The following is a 12,785-nucleotide window of genomic DNA, read 5'->3' as shown; positions in this document are numbered from 1 at the left end:
CTGTCATGGCTAATGTTGAGTTTTTGATATTCATCTATAACTTGTTTAAAGTTTCAATAAATTCTATTTACATTTGCACTCCTTTTGTCTTTGTTACTGACTGAATGTTGTATTTCACAATCAAATCTGACTGTCAATTGAAAGGGCAAACAAATCATACACTACCGATAAAACATAAAGCATTCATGTTTAACATTGTCACTGACAAAAAATTAAGCAGTCCATTTCTGTGTGGGCCTGATTATTTTAACTTTGTACTTGAAGATAACTAAGCACCTTACACCCAGCAGCAGAGCCTGAGAAGATTTTGGAGAGTAACCTTTGTTTGCTGCTTTGTTAGAAGTCTAGTTTTAACACAGAAGAATGAGACTGGATAAAAGGGCTCAAAGTGAAAAACAAATTAGCTGGACACAATAGTTTTGAAGCCCCCAAAGAGGTATCACTTGTTGCTATGTTGCCAACTCTGAGAGGGTCTTCCTCAGGCAAAGGTATTGTGACGTTTTTATAGGGAGGCAAACAGAAAGATAATCAGCCAATTATGTGTTACGTTTTTTTAGCCTCACTATATAAGCCTCAATACCGAGCAATACCCACAGAACCTTCTCATATGTCACAACGTCACAAATAAATAATACCTCCTACGGGACTTAAAACTATTCAGTGTGCAGATATTTCCTTGTTTTTCACAAAAGGAGAATAGTTTCTCAGTGAATTTTCTTCATTTGTCTTAAAGAAATGTTGAAACAAAACCAGCACATAACATCAGCTTTTCATTTTTTTTTACATTCTGCTAAGATAAATGCAAATGGAAACATTAAGATACCATTAATAACTATTATATTTTGTTAATGGTTTAAATCACCACTATATTTACAATCATCACAGGAAACTGATGAATGACAGCTTTCAAAAAATTAGCTTTTACTCTAAAGTAAATTTTGTCTGATCCATTTTATATAGCAAAAGTTATAACCATTACACAAACAGTTTAACAAAATTAAGTCCAAGCTTGCATTCATGAAAACATCCATATTAAAAGGTTACAAAAAGTACACATGAAATAAATGAAAAGATTTATAACAGTAATTATAAAACCTATGAATTAGGACCCAGTGTCATAATTTGCAAAATCTTAATTTCTTGTGAAACAACCTCTTTACTGTGGAGTAAACATCACATTGGCCTAGGCGCTGTAACTTTCCTCAAGTGTCCTACATGAGAGAAAGATGACAGGTTAAAAACACAGGTAGAAAACACTGACTACAGCCTGTCTTGGTTAAAAGCCCACTCGCCACCAAAATGATCTTATTGCTGAGTAAGTGGCTGTCATTCATAAAATAGTTTTGTGTTTAAGTTCTGTAGATATTTGACTTTATATTTGAATGTGATTTTAAATTTAACAGTGTACTACCAAGACAAATGGAGTATGAATGTACAGTATGCAATTCATCCACATTAAAATAATTGTTGCTATCAAAAGGAAACTGAACTGTTCTCAACGCTCACTGCCACTGTGGAATCATGCTATGTTCGGCTGTCTCATTATGAGAATATTTTATTCCATTGGTTCTTCACAGACTGTGTGTGGGGAAAAAGGTAGGAATTCTCACTTTGATAAAGGGTCTTTGCATAAAAGGCACTAAAATGTTAAAGTCGGTAAATACATGTCATGTTTCTTGAGTGATAAAATCTTCATTTGGCCTTTTGCATCAGGGGAACACTAAACTGCAATGGTGTGTCAGTAATTTCACCTTATCAGTAATAGTACAGAGCAAGCTGTGCCCTAATCGAATACTTAGTAATGTATGACAATTAGTAATTTATGTAATGCATTTAAATGTATTATGGACAATAATTCATCATTTTAAACTAATAAGTTTCCTGACTCTTTGTGAGGTACTGTATGAAAAAAGGTATCTTTATCCTGGAGTCAGTGCTGAAGTGATGACTCTCAAAGTGTTCACTGCACAGATGGGAAGTCTTGTTTGGAGTCCAGTTCTGTCTTCTCGTGTTGAGTGTCCACTGGTCCAGTCTGTCTGGGTCACCTAGAGGAAAACTTTACACAGACAAATAGATATTAAAAGTAATATATGTGTTAGGTTACCTACTTCACAGACACCTTTACATGCAAACAATACAACTTAAATTACTTCAGTGTTCAACAGATCATAATCAATTTATTTTAGCAAAACAAAAAGGTGGTGGACATCACAGTCCCCATATTCTGTCTGTGCATTATCTATTGTTGTGTAACTACAGGCCTATATCATACACTAATCTTAATACTTTATATGTGACAGTCAAATGTCACATTTGTTTTTTTAAATTACGTTACACACCTTATTGTAATTTCACACAGTTCGCCACTTTTTAATCTACATAACGTTACACAAGTATAGCCTTAATGTTACACTGCTCATATGACAACGTTAACATTGCATCACGTTAGCTAACTAACGTGGTGGACCTTTATTTTCAAACCTCACACAGCCTCAGCCTTTTGTTCAAAATATTCTTTCCCTTAATGCCTAAATCCTAACACTAAATTACTCTGTCAGGCTCTGATTTCGATGCATTCCCGGATTGGTGTCTTGCTCGAAGGCTAACCGTTAGCTGGCTGGTTAACGTTAGCTAGTTAATGAGCTAAGCTTGTGTTGTATCGTATTGTCTGTGGCTCTGTAACTTGATGTGGATGTTGCTGCTGTAATACAGGTCGCACTTGAAAATGAGACCTCCGGTATCAACGTGATTTTACATGTATTAAATAAAGGCTTAATAATATAATAATAAGCTGACAAGCTAGGTGGTGACCGTAGTGACCGCAGACACCGATACCCGCTAATTAACATTAGTGCTAACATATAAACATAAATAAAATAATAACGTTACTAGGATTTACGAATTTCACTTACTGAAAAACCTGGAGCACATACTTCTTGGACGGTCTGTTGGTATATTTAATCGAACAGCAATATTACTCCAATATTTGCCTGAAAAAATATCCAAAAGGCACAAACACGGCTGAGAGGACAGGTTCAATGCCTTGAACATGGGCACGAATTGGCTGAGTTGACGCCGAGCAGACGGCCAAGCACAGCAGAGCCAGCGGCTAGTTAGCATGCTAGTTAGCCACCCGTGATGGTGCAACCTGTCACTCAAAGTGACCACGCCCTTAATTATGCGCAATTTCAAACCCTAATGACATTTAACCGGAAGGGTTAGAAAAAAATCCCCCCCCCCAGTGCATTAACTATAGAGACCAAAATCATTTTTTGTACCAGGCTGTAAACATGTTTATTTCTGCTCTAAAGTTGGGCATTTTAACATGGGGGTCTATGGGAATTGACTCACTTCCGGAGCCAGCCTCAAGTGGACAGTCAGTGAACTGCAGTTTTTGGCACTTCCGCATTGGTCTCACTCGTCTCCCCTGAGGTTGGGGCTTGTGAAAAAACTGAGATCAAATGGTAAAACTAGGCAGTGCTGACAAAATATGAGCATCTGTTACTGTGTTGCCTGTTTCTCACCTAAAATGTTTTAGAAACATATTTTAGTGCACTGTTCAACTGTAATTCAAGATAGTTTTTACCAGCTGGTAGCCATATTGTTTCCTGTGAAAAAATGGACAAGCTTGCATTAAGTCACCCACCAGCAGGAGTGCTTCTGGTTACAGTGCGGCAAAGTGCATTCTAGTGGTTGTAGGTTTTCTGCCTCTTGAGCAAAAGCAAATGCCACAGCCCTTTTTCTCTGTTTTCTCTGGTATATATTTGTGCCTCGTTTTATGACATTTACCATTTTTCGAGCACTTCTTCAAGGAAAGTATTGTATGTGACGTGAGATGAGGTACTCTATTTTAACACTTCTATCTCTTTTATTATCAACAGCCAGAGAGTGGTGGAGTGAAGAGGTGCCAACATGCCTCAACAAAAGGACATAGTGAAGATAGCCATCCAGATGCCTGGGGCCTACCCCCAGCTCATACAACTGGACCAGGTAAAGCACACACAAACACTTTAAAATGGTATATTATTATAGAGTCTTGGGTTTCAGCCTGTTCTTTTTGCTCTAGTTGGCTGCTCTATGCTCTGACAGTGAACCACCATGAGAATTTCTTGCCCTTAGTCGAGCTTCTGAGGGTTGCACTTCCTCTTCAACTGCCTTGCTGATCGTGTTCAACTCAAACACCACAGCAGTGACCTCAACCCTAACTCTGAAAGGATGTTCAGATATATGACAGAAGTTAATGTGAGTTTAACAGGTAGTGATACCAGGGCGTGAATGTTAGCTCAGGTGCTCTGTGATCTGAGAACTTTGTGGGGCTAGTTAGAAAAATTTTTGCAGCAGCACTTTGGGCCACAGCTGTATCTTAAAACTTTTCAGTTTGGTGATGATCATCAGTCTATACACACCAGAGCCTTATTCACTGACATGTCACTTCAAGCTGAGACACACACAAGTGTTGTAGTCTGTCTGAGGTTTATTTTTAGGTATTGTTCTGTGTCTTGAAATATTTTTGTTTCACGTGCTGCTGCTCAAGCTGCCACCTCCTAAGTTGATCTCTGACCACAAGACTGCTTGTCTGAGTGCCTCCATACAGCTAGCACTCATCAGTTAAACCTAACGCTAACTACTTTTTTGGAGGAGCTTGATAGAGATGGTTTGCAAAATGGGAAGCAGCAGTGTCTGAGAGGCTAAATTCAGATCAAAATAATGACTCTGGCTTGGTTATTAGTTTTTTCCCCCCATGCAGTAGCATTAACTGCAAGTTGGGTGATGTATTTCAATGAGCATACACTGTATACTGAACAGTTTTAACTTTGTATTGCATATACACTAATGTGCAGTCGTGTTTTTCAGGTAAAAAATTCCAACCTACATTATGCACTTACTTGCGTGAAAAGATTTAATGTATTGTTTTGGAAAAGAACAGAGGCATTGACCAAATTCAAACAATGGTTTTGGGGACCTTTTGTCTAAACAAATCTTTTGCTACATTCTGAGTGATTGGAACGAAGATTAACACTAATGTTACAACTCAAATGCTGAGGTTATTGTTGTAACATTGAAAACCGAAAGAGAAGAAGATGATGTTAGTGCTATAACATGTCTGGGTGGTGTGTGTGCCAACAGATAATCCCCACTTCCTTACAAGTGTGGTTTGATACAGCTGCTGCAGCATGACATATTTAAAATAGCCTTAGTTGCTGCCAAGTCTGGTGATTATAATAATTGTCTCTGATGTCACTGACAGGTTTAGTTAGAGTCCCCTTTTTAACATATTATTTTTGTTCACTCCCCCTGCTGCTTTTTAATCACCCATTTGTGGAGCCCTAAAATGTTCAATTTTAAATATATAAATACGCAGGCGTATAATAAGTAAATAAGATTAAATTGTGTAAAATAGCCTTTATATTTGAAACAATATTTTGTGAAATTACCTAAAGAAATGATTCATACTCAACTCATTATTATGATAGGTCATTTCATCAGTCTTATTTTCATAATAACAGACCAGAGTTTTACAGTTCATTTTTGTTTTATGTCACTTTTATTGCACATTGACAAGCCAATCACAGGCCACCTATCTCTTAAGCAAGCTAACTCAATGCCTGCCTGCAGATTTTACTTCTTCTAACTATGACAAGAACAATGTTGAAATATTTTTAACCAAGTAGGGGCTGCTGCTATTTACAGTATTTAGCTTGACAAGACTGCACATGCTATCTATCTAGCTGGCTAACTAGCTAGATGGAGTTACGAGCTTGGTGATGAGGCAGTGTTTGCGGCAGTAGCTAACATTACAGTCACCATAGCAGGGTTTGGATGCTAAAGATGTTCCTCGGTAAACGAAACTCAACTCTGTGAAGATTTAAAAAAAGACATGCACTCTCTCTGTGGTTGCTCTAGTCAACAGGGGCATGCAAACACTGCTAACACTCTGAATGCTGTTTAATATCAACACTCACAAGCCGGCTGAGCTAGTGGGCCGGCTAGGTAGATAGCATAAGCATCCATGTTGGGCTAAGGCTTGAGTTTTGATAATTTCCTCATTTGTTTTTTCACATTTTTGGTTAATTTATTTATCTTACACAATTTATTCCCATGATTGTCATGTGAATAAATAGAATATTGAACACGTTAGGGTTTTTCTTTTTCATCCAGTGGTTTTGTTTCTTCAGTTTCCACTTAAAGTGATTGTGGGGAAGTTTTCCAAGTGTTTCCCAGAAACTTTGGGGAAGTTGTACTTCTTTGCGCAAGACACCATGCATGAGTAGTTGTTCAAGCTGTATCCCAGACAGCAGGGTGTGTGTGTTACACAATCACACGCTGTACATCACTTGAGAAGGTTTGAACAGAGAGAGAATGGATTTAACAGGTACACACTCGACTGTGGTTATTTTAAGAGTTGGAAAATGCAGCACAACAGAAAGTAGGATGAACACAGATCCCAGGTCCACACACTTTTCCCCCAATACTTCAATCAATATTTTCATGATTTTTTTTGTTGTGATTATAAGAGCAACACAACAATTGGACTTTTAGGAGTGTTGATTTGGACGACAATATCCATTCGCTTCTCCAAATGTGTTTATTTTACATCACAACCAATCCTGGCAGTCTCAAACAATCCCTCAAAAATATCTCATTGGCCCAGCTGTCTCCACGACACACATCCGATTGGTCGACCTTCTTGGCTGCCACTAATAACAGAGCAGCCACTGGGTCTACCACAGAACCCGAAGACATTTTGATTGGTTGACCGCGGGGCTGACCACTAATAGCAGGATAGCTGAGAGTCAGACATGGAAGTAGTCTGGCTTTTATTTACGTACAAAGAGAGATCTGGGCACTGAGGGTAATATTGTTCAGAGAGCGTTGGGGAGCTCTTGGATTTCCTCTCACAGCAAACAGGGTTTGCAGCCAGAAGGAATAGCTGTGGTACTGTGATCCCATAACAGTGTGTAATTACTGAAGCAGCTCCCTGACAGAAAAAATACTTTGATAGTAGAGTTGTGTTGTTGTGACTCACATGAATGTAGCAGGTGTGGGTTTTTAATGTTGTGTGAATGTATTGCATTGTATGTATCTGACTACATGCTGTTTTGTTGTGTCTCTGTGCAGAAAAAGCCTCTGTCTGCTGTAATAAAGGAAGTGTGTGATGGGTAAGTTGATGGTTAGTCAGATTTGTTTATTTGTCTCAACGCGTTCTGGACATTACCAACGTGGTCTGGTGGTTATTTCATCATTATCATTTACTGTATGTATTACTTTGAAAGTTAATATCTGTGTGTGTGTGTGTGTGTGTGTGTGTGTGTGTGTGTGTGTGTAGCTGGAATCTCTCAGGTCCTGAAACCCATGCTCTGCAGTATGCCGATGGAGTGCAGACATACATCACTGAATCAGTGAGTCACATCCACTGTATGTTCAAATCAATACAAATATTTATCTACACCAGGGGATCTTCCAGTAAATGTTGAGCACATCTTGAAGACATTGAGGAGCAGACCTGAGTCAGCCCTTCAGATCTTTCTGTGTTTGAGACGAGAACTGCTGTAAATCTCTTTTTAAGATGTCAAAGCACAGCAATGAATCAGAGAATTCGCAACTTTGTTAGCACTTTGTGACCTCTATCCGCTCGTCTGAGTATTTCCCTTGAATCTAAGTTGAAGTCCAGGTCACACAGTGTGATCAGTGCTATTAAAAATGAGTGTGAGGCAGACTGAAAAAGCAAAGGGCAGAACGAGAAAAAGAAAAATACAAAAACAGCTGGAAGCACACTCTGCTTCTTGGTGTCAAGTGACCTTTTAAAAAGGTTACCACTGAAGGCCCTCCCCTTCTTTAGGCTCAGGGCACGGCTGCAGAATCCATTACGATGCTATCGGATAGATGCCAAGAAAGACACTTTATTTACTGTAATAACACTGCAGTGAGGCTGTCATAAGTGTGCTGCTGTTTAGAGTGTGAAACACACAGCAAGCTTTTGCTTTTAGCTCTCCTTCAAATGGTACAGGCAGGCTGACTTCAAGACTTTGAAGTTGGTGAGTTTGCAGTTAAAGGCAGATGTTTCAGTCAAAGAGCAGCTTCTCAATGAGTCAGGGGAATACTCGGCTTGATTGCATACAATATAGAAACCATAGACTCTTTAAAATAATGGATGTAGCCACTGTGATGTCACCTGTTGGTTTGCAGACTCCCATTTTGAAGCCTTGAGTTTGGCATCTTGGGTTTTTGGAGCTAGAAGTGACCATATTTTGTTGAAAGGGGGGAGCTAACCCTAATGCTGGCTGCTAGCTGGGTTAGCAAGGCGCATTTACAATCCATGTTAACTGTGTTAATGCTAATGAAAATTTATGCTAGTGGAAAACAGGCTTAAAAACCATTAAAACAAAATGTACTTCCAGGAATAACAGAACATCCGACTCCTTAGATATTCTTTTCTTTTTACTTTCAACCAAACACTGAACAAGACTTCTTTCAAGTGACCAAAATGTTACAATGGACTTTCATCAATGGTTGCAACTATACCCTGTGATACTTAGCCTTAGTAACATTAAAACGGGTAAGTTAAATAAAGAATCACTTCCCACACAGTTGTCATAAATGTTGAAATTAGCCATAGAGACCAAAACCTTTTTTGTACCAGGCTGTAAACATGTAGCCTATATTTTGCTGTGAAGTCGGTCATCATGGATGTATAAAGAGACCTGGATACAGCATTGTCGGGTGGGGCCCCATTCATATCTATAAAAGTTACTCAGTTGTGCATGAAGCCAAAATGGTTCACCTGACTAGTATAAAATTACCTGGATGATCAGGCACTGGTTCCGCACTTTGTGGCCCATAGAACAGGCATACTAGAGACCTACGCAGGCTGAGCTGTCTATCTTTCTGGTTTAGCGCAAATAATTTACTGTTGTGGCTCTTCTAGACTCCAAATTTTATCGGACGGAATGGATTAAATCTCAGTAGTGACATGAGTCATTTCACAGGGGTTGTGATGCCCAAAATAATGTATCTACTGACTTACAGACGTCTCTTTGGCAGTGTAAATTAATGGGAAAAAGTCTTTTGGGTCGCAGGGCATCACATGACAGACCTGGCAGTTGTAATTCCACTATTTGGCCACTATGAAAATTGGCTTCAATGCCCGCCGCACTTCCTGGGGGCCTTATTGTAACATGAGGTCAGTGAGGTTTGACTCGCTCTTGGAGCCAACCTCAAGTGGCCGTTTGAGGAACTGCAGTTGTTCATTGTCATTCAATTTCCAGCTCTGGAGGGTGCTGCTTGGTAGAAATGTGATTATTTTCTGCTTTCAACGGCAATTTGATCACAGAAATATGTCTTTGTTGAAGTGGACAAAAACTGCAAATGTCAGCGTAAGCCACGGCAGCAAAGACATTGACTGTTGGAATTTTGGTGACCAGATGTCCAAGCTCAACAACCCAGATGTGAATTATGTCAAATCAGTTTTGAATGCATCCACTGTTCACAAACAAATACTTAACAAATATTTATATACTCATACACTTTTGCACCTATGTTTGCAATGCACACATACAATACAATACAATACAGTATTCACATCCACATAGTCTGCACACAAGTGTGAAAAATGGCTTCAGCTATAAGATAGAAACCCTAAATGTTGTAGATTAAATCTGTCTTTTTCCTATGTAGAAATCTGTATTGTGTCTGTATAAGATAAAACCTAGAAATGAGGCTGGTGGATAAATGTTATTAGAATAAATACTGGATCAGGAGGTTGAGTCTGGGAGTCCAGGGCAGCTTCTCTTCCAAGAAAGCTGTTGTTGGAAAGGAGGTGCAGAGCTTGTTATTTTTCTGCAGCTCACACACAAAACTGTTTTATCCTAAACATTTCTCTCTCTTTTAGCAACAGTAAGTAGAGTGTCAGTACTAATTAGTCCTACATAGCTTTTTCTGCAGTTTATAGGCGACTATATTTGTCCAAGTGTGAGCTTGTGTTTGAGTTACTGTGTGAAAAATTCTTATATATAAATCCATGTGTGTCTGACCTTCTCTACCTTGTGGTCTCTTTGTTAGTGTATATGTCAGTTTGTTTTAGTTTCAAACATTTTAAAATACTTTAATTTCCTCTGCATACTTGTGTGTGTGTGTGTGTGTGTGTGTGTGTGTGTGTGTGTGTGTTTGTTTGTGTGTTATAGAATCGTCTGGACATTAAGAACGGCTGCATTCTGCGTCTGACCAAGGCACCGGTGAGTCTGCATCAACCAGGCTCTCAGCCACGCTATTCTTTCACCTCCCTCTTCTCACATTCCTCCAGCTCTCTGTCTCTCACTCTGTCACTGGCTTGTCACTCTCTCATTTATATTCAGCATGCAGCCAGTTTACAGAATCAGCTGCATGTACAGACAATAGAGAAAGTCAGCACTGATCCATCACTGCCATCACAAGAAGCTGAATTTCAAAGAAGAGCAGCGACATGATATAAGATCAACTATTAAAGGAAAAAATTGTTGAGTATTGTGTGTGTGTGTGAATATTTGTGTTTTGTTGATGCTGATGAATGCAGGGCTGCTGTGCAGAGGACTTATACAAGGGCATCCAGAGTTTGGACGCAGGCGTGCGCTGCGCTGCGCTGAAGGAGCTGGCGAGTGTTTCCACAGACGTGACCTTTGCTCAGGAGTTCATCAGCCGAGATGGACACCTCTTATTGGTCAAGATAGTAGAGGACTCTAATGAGTTAGTACTCAGTGTGTGTGTGTGTGTGTGTGTGTGTGTGTGTCTGTGCTTGCATATTTACCATGGCTGGGATGGGATGCTGTTCCTCAGATAGATATCAGTGGTGCTGAGGCATGAAGTGGGTCCTGCTCGTGTAGCAGCATATCCTGCTGAGCTAAACCTGTATAGAAAAAAAGAGTGTACTTCCTGAATATAAATAGTAGACTGTGTTCGGCAGCAGGCAGTTTGACCTTCCAGACTCTCTTTTTCAGCTTTAGCCTATTTGTTTATTTTGAGCAGTTTCCATGATCATAGATAACACTGACAAACTTCACTGTGGTACGTAGGGGCAGCACAGTGAGCTCGATCACATGATGGAAATGTTTTAAAGGGAATTATTATAAATATTTACACTTAAAACCAGTAACTGATTTACTGAAAGGATTCCACACAAACAGGCCATCTGAATGGAATGCGTGTGTGAGTGCATAATATTTCTTTGTATGTGTGTCTGCATCACTCAGGAGTAACATGATCATGACCCACACACTGACAGCCTTCATGGAACTGATGGATCATGGGATAGTTTCATGGGAGAACCTCTCGTCTGTCTTCATCAAGAAGGTGCTGTATCTGCTGCTCTCTATCTCTTGTTTTGTCGCAGATTTGTTTTTCACTGTCAGTAGCTGTACTCTTTCTAACTATTCTTTCTTCTCTCCTTCCCCTCCTCCTTTCTCTCCTTTTAGATCGCCAGCTTCGTCAATGCCAAGCCAACTGACGCATCAATACAGCAGGTGTCCCTGGACATCCTGGAGAGCATGGTGCTGAGCAGCCACAGCCTCTTCCTGCAGGTCAAACAGGAGGTCACCATGGAGAGGCTCATCACTCACCTCCAGGTGTAAGTTGCCGATTGATATGGACTGGCTTCTTTCACACCCAACCTGCTTGCTTCAGTTAAAACAAACTCAGGTCCGTTTGCCCGGTTGCCCGGTTGGTGCAGTTCATCTGAGCTAGTATGAAAACTGTCAGTCAAACCAAGGTGAGGACCAAACAACCAAGCCGAGACCGTCTGAAAAGTTGGGTCTCAGTCCACTGTCAAGCAGACTCTGGTGCAGTTTGCTTGTGGTGTGAAAGCAAATCAACCAACCACAGGATTCTGTGATGGCATGTGTGATTTTTGGCGTGATTTCAAAGCTTAACTAAAAAATTGCTAGATTTTTTTTCTAACTCATTAAGTCCAATAAAGAGTATTTGGCAGTGATTTAACAGCATAAATATACAAATCAGAAGTGTTAAAATGCTGCTAAACTCCTGTCAGTCACAGGAATTTGATTTCCCTACTTGGGTCCTGATGATGCATTGATGACAATCGCCAAAATATTTATTCCTCTTGGTTCATTTGAAAAAGTCAGCGTGAACAGCAGAACTAAGATGCAACAATGTTTTATTTTATTCTTTGGTCTGGACCAAACAAACTGAACTCCAGGTGTGAAAGCAACCGAAGAAGCCAATCATATATTTGATTTTCCCATCAAAGTTATTACACTGACTCTTAGACATGAGCGTAATTAAAAGCTGAGAACATCACTGACAAAACTGGCAGCATCTGTTAACGTACCCATTGCAGTTTACAATAAGAGAATATCTTCTGTGTTGCTTTATCGAACACAGAGGGTGCTGTTCTTCTAGATCAGTGATCGTCACTGGCGGCTGCCAGTCACAGACAGCCCGTCAAATTCTCCCATCCAGCCTGCAGAATATTAATCAATTCAGAAAATGTGAGGAGGAAATTTTTATTTTTTCCCTCCTATATTGGAGCAACCTCCAAAAAAATTAAGATGGAAAAAGTTGTATCCTCACTGGAATGCGTGTTGGTGGGATTGAGGAGCTCCTCAAAGTATTCCTTCCACCGCCCGACAATGTCCTCAGTTGACGTCAGCAGCTCCCCGCCCCCACTGTAAACAGTGTGAGCAAGTTGCCGCCTTCCCCCCCTGAGGCGCCGGACGGTTTGCCAGAACCTCTTTGGAGCCGATCGATAGTCTTCCTCCATGGCCTCACCGAACTCCTCCCACGCCCGAGTTTTTGCC

General features: G+C 40.0%; 1 protein-coding gene across 1 annotated transcript in view; it reads left to right on the top strand.

Moving 5' to 3' along the window:
* The window catches only part of elmo3 (engulfment and cell motility 3), a 35,895-nt gene that overhangs the window by 8,619 nt on the left and 14,491 nt on the right, over positions 1-12,785 (top strand). Inside the window, exons 2-8 of the mRNA XM_050072777.1 lie at positions 3,882-3,990; positions 7,120-7,160; positions 7,328-7,400; positions 10,182-10,232; positions 10,550-10,719; positions 11,223-11,322; positions 11,445-11,596. Coding sequence (XP_049928734.1) covers positions 3,913-3,990; positions 7,120-7,160; positions 7,328-7,400; positions 10,182-10,232; positions 10,550-10,719; positions 11,223-11,322; positions 11,445-11,596 — 665 coding nt within the window. The 5' untranslated portion in view covers positions 3,882-3,912. The remainder of the gene's footprint in view (positions 1-3,881; positions 3,991-7,119; positions 7,161-7,327; positions 7,401-10,181; positions 10,233-10,549; positions 10,720-11,222; positions 11,323-11,444; positions 11,597-12,785) is intronic.

The sequence above is a fragment of the Epinephelus moara genome, chromosome 20 (assembly GCF_006386435.1).
Source record: "Epinephelus moara isolate mb chromosome 20, YSFRI_EMoa_1.0, whole genome shotgun sequence".
NCBI classification, from domain to species: Eukaryota; Metazoa; Chordata; class Actinopteri; order Perciformes; family Serranidae; genus Epinephelus; species Epinephelus moara.
Note: the sequence above shows the minus strand (reverse complement) of the source record. Positions and strands in the feature narration are given on the sequence as shown.